The sequence below is a fragment of the Bos mutus genome, chromosome 2 (assembly GCF_027580195.1).
Source record: "Bos mutus isolate GX-2022 chromosome 2, NWIPB_WYAK_1.1, whole genome shotgun sequence".
In the NCBI taxonomy this organism is placed as follows: Eukaryota; Metazoa; Chordata; class Mammalia; order Artiodactyla; family Bovidae; genus Bos; species Bos mutus.
This window is the reverse complement of record NC_091618.1, coordinates 134,329,530-134,342,947: the sequence shown is the minus strand read 5'-3', so window position 1 is coordinate 134,342,947 and position 13,418 is coordinate 134,329,530. Positions and strand designations below refer to the sequence as shown.

Here is a 13,418-nt window from a genome sequence, read left to right as displayed (position 1 = left end):
CTCTTGGTGAAAGTGAAAGAGGAGAGTGAAAAAGTTGGCTTAAAGCTCAACATTCAGAAAACTAAGATCACCGCATCTGGTCCCATCTCTTCATGGAAAATAGATGGAGAAACAGGGGAAACAGTAGCAGACTTTGTTTTCTGGGGTTCCAAAATCACTGCAGCTGGTGACTGTACCCATGAAATTAAAAGACGCTTACTCCTTGGAAAGAAAGTTATGACCAACCTAGATAGCATATTAAAAAGCAGAGACATTACTTTGTCAACTAAGGCCCATCTAGTTAAGGCTATGGTTTTTCCAGTAGTATGTATGGATGTGAGAGTTGGACTATAAAGAAAGCTGAGCACCAAATAATTGATGCTTTTGAACTGTGGTGTTGGGGAAGACTCTCGAGAGTTCCTTGAACTGCAAGGAAATCCAACCAATCCATCCTAAAGGAGATTAGTCCTGAATATTCATTGGAAGGACCGATGTTGAAGCTGAAACTCCAATACTTTGGCCACCTGATGTGAAAACTGACTTATTAGAAAAGACCCTGATTTGCGGAAAGTTTGAAGGTAGGAGGAGAAGGGGACGACAGAGGATGAGATGGTTTGATGGCATCACCGACTCAATGGGCATGAGTTTGAGTAAACTCTGGGTGTTGGTGATGGACAGGAAAGCCTGGTGTGCTGCAGTCCATGGGGACGCAAAGAGTTGGACATGACTGAATGACTCAACTGAACTGATTTTTAGGTTTTTTTTTATGGTATCACCATACTGTTGTCCATAGTGGCTGTACCCATTTATGTCCCACCAACAGTGTAGGAGGTCACTGTGGTTTTGAGTTACATTTCACTAGCGATTAGCCATGTTGAGCATATTTTCAGGTTCCTTTTGGTCATCTATATGTCATCTTTGGCAAAATGGTTATTCAGGTCCTCTGCCCTTTTTTTAATTGGGTGTTTTGGAGTTTTTTGATACAGAGTTATATGAGATGTTTATATTTCTTATATAAACTGCTTATCAGACATACCATCTGGAAACATTTTCTCCCATTCATTGTTTTATTGGTTTCCTTCACTGTGCAAAAGCTTCTAAGTTTGATGAGGTTCCATTTGCTTATTTTGGCTTCCCTGATGGTTTGTGGGTAAAGTATCCACCTGCAATGCAGGAGACAGAGGAGACGCAGATTCAATCCCTAGGTCAGGAAGATCCCCTCAAGTAGCAAATGGCAACATACTCCAGTATTTTTGCCTGGAAAGCTTCATGGACAGAGGAGCCCGGTGGGCTACATCCATGAGGTTGCAAAGAATCAGACATGACTGAGGATTCATACACCCACAGATTCTTGCCTGAGGAGACAAATTATATATACAGTTCAGTCACTCAGTCATTCAGTCATATCTGACTCTTTGTGACCCCATGGACTGCAGCATGCCAGGCTTCTTGCCCATCACCACTTCCTGGAGCTCACTCAAACTCATGTCTATCAAGATGGTGATGCCATCCAACCATCTCAACCTCTGTCGTCCCCTTCTCCTGCAGCCTTCAATCTTTTCCAGTGTCAGGGTCTTTTCCAATGAGCCAGTTCTTTGTATCAGGTGGCCAAAGCATTGGAGCTTCAGCAACAGTCCTTCCAATGAATACTCAGGACTGATTTACTTTAGGATTGACTGGTTTGATCTCCTAGCACTCCAAGGGACTCTCAAGAGTGTTATCCAACATCACAGTTCAAAAGTATCAATTTTTCGGTACTCAGCTTTCTTTACAGTCCAACTCTCACATCCATACATGACTACTGGAAAAACTGAAAAAGCTTTGACTAGATGAACCTTTGTCAGTAAAGTAATACCTCTACTTTTTGCTGTCTAGATTTGTCAGAGCTCTTCTTCCAAGAAGCAGTTGTATTTTAATTTCATGGCTACAGTCACCATCTGCAGTGATTTCGGAGCCCAATAAAATAAAGTCTGTCACTATTTCCATTATTTCCTGATCTATTTGCCATGAAGTGATGGGACCAGATGTGATGATCTTAATTTTTTGAATGCTGAGTTTTAAGCCAGCTTTTTCACTCTCCTGTTTCACTTTCATCAAGAGGCTCTTCAGTCCTTCTTCACTTTCTACCATTAGGGCAGTGTCATCTGCATATCTGAGGTTATTGATATTTCTCCCAGAAATCTTGATTCCATCTTGTGCTTCATCCAGCCCATCATCTCACATGATGTGCTCTGCATAGAAGTTAAATAAGCAGGGTGACAATATACAGCTTTAACGTACTCCTGTCCTGATTTGGAACCAGTCTATTGTTCCATGTCCAGTTCTAACTGTTGTTTCTTGACCTGCATACATATTTCTCAGGAGACAGATAAGGTGGTCTGGTATTCCCATCTCTTAAAGAATTTTCCAGTTTGTTGTGATCCACACAGTCAAAGGCTTTGGCATAGTCAATAAAGCAGGAATAGATTTTTTTCTGGAACTCCCTTGCTTTTTCTATGATCTAACATGTTGGCAATTTGCTCTCTGGTTCCTCTGCCTTTTCTAAATCCAGCTTGGAATCCATCTGGAAGTTCTTGGTTCACGTACTGTTGAAGCCTCACTTGGAGAATTTTCAGCATTACTTTGCTATTGGTGAGATGAGTGCAATTGTGCAGTAGTTTGAACATTTTTTGGCATTGCCTTTCTTTGGGATTGGAATGAAAACTGACCTTTTCCAGTCCTATGGCCACTGCTGAGTTTTCCAAATTTGCTGGCATACTGAGTGCAGCACTTTCACAGCATCATCTTTTAGGATTTTGAAATAGCTCAGCTGGAATTCCATCACCTCCACTAGCTTTGTTGGTAGTGATGCTTCCTAAGGCCCACTTGACTTCATATTCCAGGATGTCTGGCTCTAGGTGAGTGATCATACCATTGTGGTTATCTGGGTCATTAAGATCTTTTTTGGATAGTTCTGTGTATTCTTGCCATAGCTTCTTAATATCTTCAGCTTCTGTTAGGTTCATACCGTTTCTGTCCTTTGTTGTGCCCATCTTTGCATGAAATGTTCCCTTGATATCTCTAATTTTCTTGTGAGATCTCTAGTCTTTACCATTCTTGTTAAGGCCTATGTCAAAGAGTATACTGTCTGCATTTTCTTCTAGGAGTTTTATACTTTCTGATCTTATATATAGGTCTTTATCCATTTTGAGTTTATACTTTATATGATGTGAGAAAATGTTCTGATCTCATTCTTTTACATGTAGCTGTCCAGTTTTCCTAGCAGTGCTTGTTGAAGAGACTTTTTCTCCATTGCATATTCTTACCTCTTTTGTCATAGACTAATTGACCATATGTACATGGGTTTATTTGTGGGCTCTCTGTGATATTTCATTGATCCACTGTCTGTTTTTGTCAATACCATGCTGCTTTTTTTTTTTTTTTTACTGTAGCTTTGAAGATTAGTATGAAGTCAGACAGCATAATACTTCGAACTGTGTTCTTTTCTATCAATATCGATTTGTCTATTTGGGGACTTTTGTGGTTCCATACAAATTTAGGATTATTTATTCATTTTTATTCTGTGAAAAATGTTATGGGTATTTTGATAGGCATTGCATTAAGTCTTCAGACTCCTTTGGGTAGTATAGATATTTTAACAATATTACTTCTTCCAGTAATTTTATATATATATATATATATATATATATATATATATATATGATGCCTTTCCATATATTTGTATCATCTCCAATTTCTTTCATCAATGTCTTATAGTTTTCAGAATATATGTCTTTATTCTCCTTAGTAAATTTATTCTTAGACATTTTATTCCTTTGATGCAATTGTAAATGGTAGTGTTTTCTTGCTTCTCTTTTTCATAGTTAATTATTAGCATATAATAGAAAAGGAGTGAATTTCTGTATATTAATCTTATATCCTGCATCTTTATTGAATTCATCTATCCTAAAAGTTTTTTGGTGGAGATTTTAAAGTTTTCTATGTATAATATCATGTCATCTGCAAATATGACAGTTTTACTTCTTTCCTTCTAATTTTGGTGCTTTTTTTTCTTATCTGTTTGCTATAGCTAGGACTTCCTATACTGTGGTAAGTGAAAATGGTGAGAGTGGGCATTCTTGTCTTATTCTTGATCCTGAAGGAAAAGATTTCAGGTTTTCCCCATTCAGTATGACGTCAGGTGTGTTTGTCATAAATGGCCTTTATTATCTCAAGAAATGTACCTCTATACCAACTTTGATAATTTTTTATCATGAATGGATACTGAATTTTTGTTAATGCTTTTCCTCCATCTATTGGGAGATCATGTGACTTTTATAGTTTGTTTTTTCTTATAGCCTTGTTTGTACAGGAGGCTTTCTGCCAATTTCCAGTTAGTTTTCAGTGGCAGTTGTTGCACATGTAGAGGTATTTTTGATGTGTTTGTGGGGGTAGATGAGCTCTACTTCCTCCTACTCTGCCATCTTGATCAATTCCCTTATCCTTCATTTTATTAACATGGTGTGTAACATTGGTTGATTTGTAGATATTGAATCACCCAGCATCCCTGGGATAAATCCCACTTGATCATGGTGTATCAATATGACCCTTTGTTACGTACTTTGAATTGAGTTTGCTAATACTCTGTTGAGGATTCTTCCATCTGTGTTCATCAGAGATGCTGCTCTGTAATTTCCAATTTTTATAGTGTCTTTGTCTGGTTTTGGTATCAGTGTAATTCTGGCCTCATAGAATGAGTTTGGGAATGTTTTATCCTCTTCAATATTTTAGAATAGTTTGAGGAGAAAGCAATCTTGAGAAAGAAGAATGGAACTGGAGGAATCAACCTGACTTCAGGCCCTACTACAAAGCCACAGTCATCAAGACAGTATGGTACTGGCACAAAGACAGAAATATAGATCAATGGAACAAAATAGAAAGCCCAGAGATAAATCCATGCACCTATGGACACCTTATCTTTGACAAAGGAGGCAAGAATATACAATGGATTAAAGACAATCTCTTTAACAAGTAGTGTGGGAAAACTGGTCAACCACTTGTAAAAGAATGAAACTAGAACACTTTCTAACACCATACACAAAACTAAACTCAAAATGGATTAAAGATCTAAATGTAAGACCAGAAACTATAAAACTCCTAGAGGAGAACATAGGCAAAACACTCTCCGACATAAATCACAGCAGGATCCTCTATGACTCACCTCCCAGAATATTGGAAATAAAAGCAAAAATAAACAACTGGGACCTAATTAAACTTAAAAGCTTCTGCAAAACAAAGGAAACTCTAAGCAAGGTGAAAAGACAGCCTTCAGAATGGGAGAAAATAATAGCAAATGAAACAACTGACAAAGAACTAATCTCAAAAATATACAAGCAACTCCTGCAGCTCAAATGCAGAAAAATAAACGACCCAATCAAAAAATGGACCAAAGAACTAAACAGACATTTCTCCAAAGAAGACATACAGATGGCTAACAAACATATGAAAAGATGCTCAACATCACTCATTATCAGAGAAATGCAAATCGAAACCACAGTGAGGTACCATTTCACGCCAGTCAGAATGGCTGCGATCCAAAAGTCTACAAGCAATAAATGCTGGAGAGGGTGTGGAGAAAAGGGAACCCTCTTACACTGTTGGTGGGAATGCAAACTAGTACAGCCACTAGTACAGTTAAAAAACTGGAAATAGAACTGCCATATGACCCAGCAATCCCACTGCTAGGCATACACACTGAGGAAACCAGAATTGAAAGAGACACGTGTACCCCAATGTTCATCGCAGCACTGTTTATAATAGCCAGGACATGGAAGCAACCTAGATGTCCATCAGCAGATGAATGGATAAGAAAGCTGTGGTACATATACACAATGGAGTATTAACTCAGCTATTAAAAAGAATACATTTGAATCAGTTCTAATGAGGTGGATGAAACTGGAGCCTATTATACAGAGTGAAGTAAGCCAGAAAGAAAAGCACCAATACAGTATACTAATGCATATATATGGAATTTAGAAAGATGGTAACAATAACCCTGTATGTGAGACAGCAAAAGAGAAACAGGTGTATAGCACAGTCTTTTGGACTCTGTGGGAGAGGGCAAGGGGGGGATGATTTGGGAGAATGGCACTGAAACATGTATAATATCATATATGAAACAAATCGCCAGTTTAGGTTAGATGCATGATACAGGATGCTCGGGGCTGGTGCACTGGGATGACCCAGAGGGATGGTATGGGGAGGGAGATGAGAGGGGGGTTCAGGATGGGGAACACATGTACACTCATGGCGGATTCATATTGATGTATGGCAAAACCAATACAATATTGTAAAGTAATTAGCCTCCAATTAAAATAAATAAATTTATATTTAAAAAAAAAAGAATAGTTTGAGGATAGATATTAAGTCTTCTTTAGATGTTGAAGCTGAAACTCCAATACTTTGGCCACCTGATGCAAAGAGCTGACTCATTTGAAAAGACCCTGATGCTAGGGAAGGTTGAAGGTGGGTAGAGAAGGTGATGACAGAGAATGAGATGGTATCACCAACTCAATGGACATGAGTTTGAGTGAACTCCAGGAGTTGGTGATGGACAGGGAGGCCTAGCGTGCTGCAGTCCATGGGGTCGCAGAGTTGGACATGAATGAGTGACTGAACTGAACTGAAATGTTTGGTAGAATTCCCCAATGGCTTGGCAAATAAAGATTCTGCCTGCAATACAGGAGACACAAGGGGTGCAAGTTCAATCCCTGGGTCGGGAAGATCCCTTGGAGGAAGGAATGGCAACCCACTCCAGTATTCTTGCCTGAAAATTCCCATGTACAGAGAAGCCTGGGGGGCTACAGTCCAAAGGGTTGCAAAGAGTTGGACATGACTGAATGACTAAGCACACACACAGAATTCTCCTATGAAGCCTTCTAGCTTTGGACTTTTGTTTGTTGGGAGTTTTTGACTACCAATTCAGTTTCAATACAAATAATCAGTCTGTTGAGATTATCTGTTTCTTCCTGATTCAATCTATGAAGATTATATGTTTCTAGGAATTTATCCATTCCTTCTAGGTTGTCCAGTTTGTTGGTATGTAACTGTTCACAGTATTCTCTTATGACAAGTTGCAACTTGTCATCTTTAATTTCCAAGTTAGTGTATTTGGATCCTCTTTTTTTCTTTTTTTAAATATCTATCTATCTATTTATTTTTATTGTGCCAGGTCTTAGTTCTGGCATATGGATCTTTAGTTGTGGCATGTGGGACCTAGCTCCCTGACCAGGGATTAAACCCAAACTCCCTTCATGGGGAACACAGAGTCGTAGCCACTGGCCACTAGGGAAGGCCCCTCTCTTTCTCTTAATGAGCCTGGCTAAAGGCTTATCAATTTCGTTTATCTTTTTTAAAAACCAGCTCTTTTCATTAGTCTTTTCTATTGTGGGGGTTTTTTTTAATTTAAATTTATTTATTTTAATTAGAGGCTAATTATTTTACAATGTTGTATTGGTTTTTTTTAATCTCTACTCTGATCTTTATTATTTCTATCCTTCTGCTGACTTTGGATTTTGTTCTTATATTTCTAATTCCTTTACATGGTAGGTTTGGTTATCTATTTCTCTTGTTTCTTGAGGTAAGGCTGTATTGATATAAACTTCCCTCTTGGGAACAGCTTTTGCTGCTTCCCATAGCCTTTGGAAAGTTGTGTTTTTTAATTTTCATTTGTCTCAGGGTGTTTTCTGATTTCCTCTTTCATTTTTTTTGGTTGACTTATTGGAGTTTTAGTACCATGTTTCTTAGTCTCTACATATTTGCATTTTTCCCACTTTTCTTCCTGTAATAGGTTTCTAGTTTCATAGCATTGTGATCTGAAAGGATACTTGGTGTCATTTCTGTCCTCTAATGTGCTGAGACTTGTTTTGTGGACCAGCATGAGAACATTACATGTGCATGTGAAAAGCATGTGTTCTTCTGTTTTTGAATGAAGTCCAGTTGGTCTAATGTGTTATTTAATGTCACTGTTTCCTTGTTGATTTTCTGCTTGATGGTGTGTCCATTGATGTGAGGTGTTAAAGTCTCCCACTGTTATTGTATTGCTGTCAATTTGTTTCCTTTGTGTCTGTTATATAGTGCACTGTTGTTAGCTGTAGTTACCATGCTGCACCTTACAGGACTTATTTTATAACTGGACGCTTGTATCTTTTGGCTCCCTCATCCAGTTTGCCTACCACCCACTCCCTGCCTTTGGCTATTTTGTCTCTATTAGCTTGACTTTTCTTTTCTAAGATTTCACATATTCAATACAAGTAAGATCATACAGTCTTTTTTTTTCTTGTCTGATTTATTTCACTTAGCATAATGCACTCAAGGTCCACCCATGTAAAATTTTAATTTTAGCTATTTTCTCTTTCAGGTCTAATGTTTCCATTGTATTCTATTTTGTATCTATTTTCCTGCCATTATTTTCAATTCATTTCAAGAGTGTTCACATGCACTTCTTAGCGCACAGTTATATGAGCTTCTTTAAAATCTTTTATAATTCCAACACTGTGTCATCTTGGTGCTGGGCTCTGTTGATTGTCTTCCCCTTATAAGCTATTGACATTTTCATAGTTCTCTGTATATCAAATAATTCTGGGTTGTATCTTGGACATTTTGAATATTACATTATGAGCCTTAGTTTCTATGAAGAAGAATAATTAAGTTTTTCAAGTAACTGATCCAGTTTAGGGTAAAAGTTCTTACTGCCCTGCAGGAGCTCTATTTGTTATGTCAGTTAAAATTTTCAAGGTGTTTTCAGTGTTATTTCGATAATGTGGATCACTCTGTGGCTAGTCTGAGACTTATAAAATGGTCCACTCCATAATTTCGTTCTCAAATTTTGGTTCTCAGTGACTTTAGTATTCTATTTAGGGTTAGATCCACACAAGCACGGTTTGGGTATAAGTCCAGGAGATCATAAACAACTTTATGGTATCATTTCTTGATCTTTTTCCTTTCTGTATTCTTCCAGACACTTCTTGGCTTCCAGGAGCCCCCCTTTGCCTGCATTTTTGCCTGCATTTAGTGGCTTTCATTTTCCCAGTCTGCCTTATGCTTCCTGTAACTGTGTCTGCCTCTGGAGCCAAGTGGCAGGAGAGCAGAGTGGGAAAAAAGGAATAGGGCTTCTTCCCACATGCTCTTGGGGCTACGTTTCTCCTGGTCATAAAGAATCCCCTTCCTCAGAATTTTAGGGGCCTTCCTGGCCATCACTGCCATACGTACTGATATAATAAGATTTCCTGGGAGTCTAGGGTGGAAGTAAATGATAACATAGAAGATTTCCCCATTTATTCATATCCTCAGGGTCCCTTTCCCCTTTCTGCAGACTAGAGAAGACTTTTTGGAGTATGTTTGGTCCATACTCAGTCTTAAGCTGCTATTGAGGTCAAGAACCACAAACAAAAAAAGGTAACTCACCACAGGATTAGCTTAGTTTCAAATACTGGCTTTCTACTCCAACCCACATGCTATTATTTATTTATAGCCCTTGGGAAACTGACTTATACATCCTCCCAATGTTATTAGTTGCATTCAAAATGAGGAGATGGAATGAAGTATTGTACTCCCTAATCCTTGTCTCTATATTTATGTTTCCATAAATCACTAAGAGAATTTTCTAAGCACTGTTTGCTTACTTTGTGTGGAATACAAAAGAAAATGGAACATTTATATGATTAATACCCAAATTTTAAGTAAATTTGATAACTTTATAAAGTAGACAAAATCTGGAGGGACCAAGTGTATTTCTGGATAATGGGGTGATAAAGAAAGGGACAATATTCTTGCTCTACCAAGCCCCCATGCAATACTGGTCCTTACTGTCTGAAGGGTAGAGCTATGAGGTGTAAGAGTCTTCATGGGTTGCATTTTAATTAAGCACCCCTGCAAGAATATAGCTAAAACAAAGTCTTGCTTTGGAGAAATGTCAGGCTGTGTGGGCTGACCAGCTGGTATAATTTGGGGTTTGGAGACCTGCTGACAGTCCTCATTTCACATTGTTGAATGACAACCTGTTCTGCCATGGTTGCCACATATGGCTGTACAGATTGCAGACTACTGATTCCAAGAGAAACTTTTCTTTTATCATGGATTTTGAAGTGAATGGCACTTCCCTGAGCTGTGTGCATTTTGGCTGCTTGCTCTGCTCACAGCAAAGTCCTGGGCAATTAGGAAAATCAGAATGTGGCAATGACAGCATGCTCTCTCTTTTTTTCATTTATTCTCTGCCTCTTTTCCTTTTCTCCCAGTGTTGGAGGAAGATGATCATTACCTCTCCAAAGTCTTTGAACCTCCCTGGAAGAAGCCATCCATTCTCGCAGAGTGCCCCGACAGGGTTGAACCACATGGGCTGGCCAGAGCCCACACCTGACATTGGTGAGTTATATGACTCTCTCTTTTCTTTTTCACACTCCAGTGTCCTGACAAAAAGAACAAGATGTGAGAGCATGTTGTTGACAGCTGTGTTTGCTTGTCTGGCATAAGTAACTTGAGTGTGAGAAATAGATCACTGTCTTTAACACTTTCAATTAGGAAGAGGTCCCTAGTACCCATATAAAGGAATTCTTGGCTTGAGGAAGATTTCGTTATTGAATTCCTAGACCTGGCTCCATTCATTTATTTTGAGCAGAACTACTGACCATTCCTTGAGACTTATAAAAGGGTATAACTTACAGAAGAAATAATTACAGAGAGAGTTGTCTAATCCAGTGACGAGGCTTGGGTGTTTCCCCTTCTCGGGGACAAGGCTCTTGAATTTTGTGGCAGTCTTTCTGAGTCCCTTTTCCAAGTGAAGTGAAAGTCGCTCGGTCGTGTCCAACTCTTTGCAACCCCATGGACTGTAGCCTGCCAGGCTCCTTTGTCCTTGGAATTCTCCAGGCAAGAATACTGGAGTGGGTTGCCATGCCCTTCTCCAGGGGATCTTTCCAACCCAGGAATGGAACCCAGGTCTCCCGCATTGTTGGCAGATTCTTTACCAACTGCCCTTTCCCAAAAACTATGGCAAAAGCATCATATCATCATATCACATATTTGTCCATAAAAGGGCTGATTTTTGTGCCAGAAGGAAACTGGGCCCCAGTGAGAGCCAGGAGTTGGTGATGGACAGGGAGGCTTTGTGTGCTGCAGTCCACAGGGTTGCAAAGAGTCAGATACAACTGAGCAACTGAACTGAACTGAACTGAGAGCCAGGATGCAACCTCTTCATGTACAGCTACCACCCTTCCTGAACTTAACCCAGGAACAGCTGGACATGATGAAAATGCTCAAAGCTCTGAGTACAAGGACAGATGTTAGATCTCAGGTACAGATTACGTTAGATGGAAACCTTATGGTTTAGAGGCATCCAGCTGATTGAAGGAAGAGGCCAAATATGGTGCATGCATGCTAAGTCGCTTCAGTCATGTCTGACTCTATGTGACCCTATGGATATAGCCTGCCAGGCTCCTGTGTTCATGGGGTTCTCCAGGTAAGAATACTGGAGTGGGTTGTCGTGCTCTTCTCCAGGGTATTTTTCTGATGCAGGGATCAAACTTGCTTCTCTTATGTCTGCTGCATTGGCAGGCAAGTTCTTTACTACTAGCACCACCTGGGAAGCCCAAATATGGTGCTTAAAAAAGGATAAATAAGAATAAATGCGTTAGACAGGTTTGGAAAAACAAAACGGCTATACATATCAAACATGTACTTTTCTAGACTTGGGGATGGGGACAGGGTGGGTATTCAAGGATGTCTGTAGTTTGATCCTATTGGAGCTAAAGACCTGTAGAAAGCCAATGAGGTTAGCAAAAGATGATATGGCAGAGTAGTGAGTGAGTCCTGATCATTAGAGCATGGACTATGCTGTGCTGATGAGTCAGCTCTGATGCAGACATGAGACCTGACCTCTGAATCTGACTAAGTGCATACTGGGTGCTGGTCCTGCAGGAGCTGGCTACTCAGATGTTTAGCTACCATGATTGTTTTCCATTACCAAATGTCTGTGCTTATGCTACATTGTGCAGTGGGCTTTTATTCCTCCCCAGATAAGATTATAATCTCAAATTTATCGTAAGCAAAGTCATGAAAATGGATTTGACAGCTGCTGAAAGAATCCTTTCAAAGAAAAAATAGTTCTAACATAAACTCTTCATTAAGTCTCGGAACAGTTTAGAGGCTTATGGAAGGGACAGTAACAGGTAAGCGTAGCATTTTTCCTGGGATAATCCTTATTTTGGCTCTTGAAATGAAACATTCTTACAAATTCATGCTTAATAATCATATTCCTATTATTTCGGGGCCTCATTTGAATTAATTAGCAGATGAATTTATTGCAGAATAGAGATTTTTAAAAGCCTCTGTGACAAGTTGCACAGCATACCCATGCCAAGGACACTGCTCTGAAAGTCAGAAGTCAGGGCTCTGGCTTTAGCTGTCTGTCATATAGGGGTGAGAAATTGGGCACACCCCTCCATTTCTCTATCTCATACTTCTTTTTACATAAAAAAGTATAAATCTTGTATTCACCAGATTAATATGAGGGTTAGCTTGGGTCTCTGTGAATATTTAGCTTAGGAAAGCTTTCATTTCTTTAATTATTTCTTCTACTCCAACTTTTATATTCCAAACTTCTGGGATTTCTTTCTACCCCAGATTCTATCCCTAGAATCTCTCATTATTTTTATTGTTTTATCCTTTTCCTCACGGTTCTAGGAGATATCTCAGTTTTATCTTCAACCTTGTTTTTCTGGTTTACCTCATCTACTGTTCATTGTGATTCAGTGATGTTTTTAATCTCCATGCAATCTTTCCAATGTCCTCTTGAAGCTTCTTAAAAAACAGAAAGTTGGGAATTTTGTAAAATTTTCTGTTGATGTTTTACAAATCCATTTCCAAGTTCTATGCTTTTCTTTTAACTGGTAACTTTTTTATAGGTGAAATTTCTCTATTTGCTTATCTTTATAGACATCAGCTCTTCCCCAACAATGGCTGGTTGACAAGTAGCACTGGAGACATCCTTTCAGAGATTGTTATAGGTTCCTCTTAAAATTCAAGCACAGCTGAAGCAGGAAGTTAAGCTTCCCTATAATGTGTATCACAGGTTCCATCACCTGGAGTGAGGGAGCTTTAAGCAGTCCCAGTGAGATCTTTGCCTCTTTTCAGAACTTAGCTATGTTTCATAGAGTAGTCAAGAATTAGCATGATGTGTGAGCATGCCACCTTCTGCCCCACAGACTGGTGCCCAAGATAAAGTCTACTACACTCACTCCTCTCTGAGTGGAATCAGCAGGTCCAGATATGACTCTGTGAGCCCCAACATGATGACCGCACACAGCATCACATAAAGCCCTCTGCACCTGCAGAACATTTGTTGAAAAGACTATTTTTCCACTTTGAATGGTCATGGCCCCTGTAGTTGATCATAGATGTATGGATTT

General features: G+C 39.2%; 1 protein-coding gene across 2 annotated transcripts in view; it reads left to right on the top strand.

Moving 5' to 3' along the window:
• ARHGEF4 (Rho guanine nucleotide exchange factor 4) overlaps nucleotides 1-13,418 on the top strand; it is a 326,417-nt gene that overhangs the window by 189,112 nt on the left and 123,887 nt on the right. For both annotated transcript variants that reach the window (XM_005888578.2, XM_070359984.1), the window contains exon 4: nucleotides 10,254-10,380. In XM_005888578.2, the coding sequence (XP_005888640.2) occupies nucleotides 10,254-10,380 (127 nt within the window). The remainder of the gene's footprint in view (nucleotides 1-10,253; nucleotides 10,381-13,418) is intronic.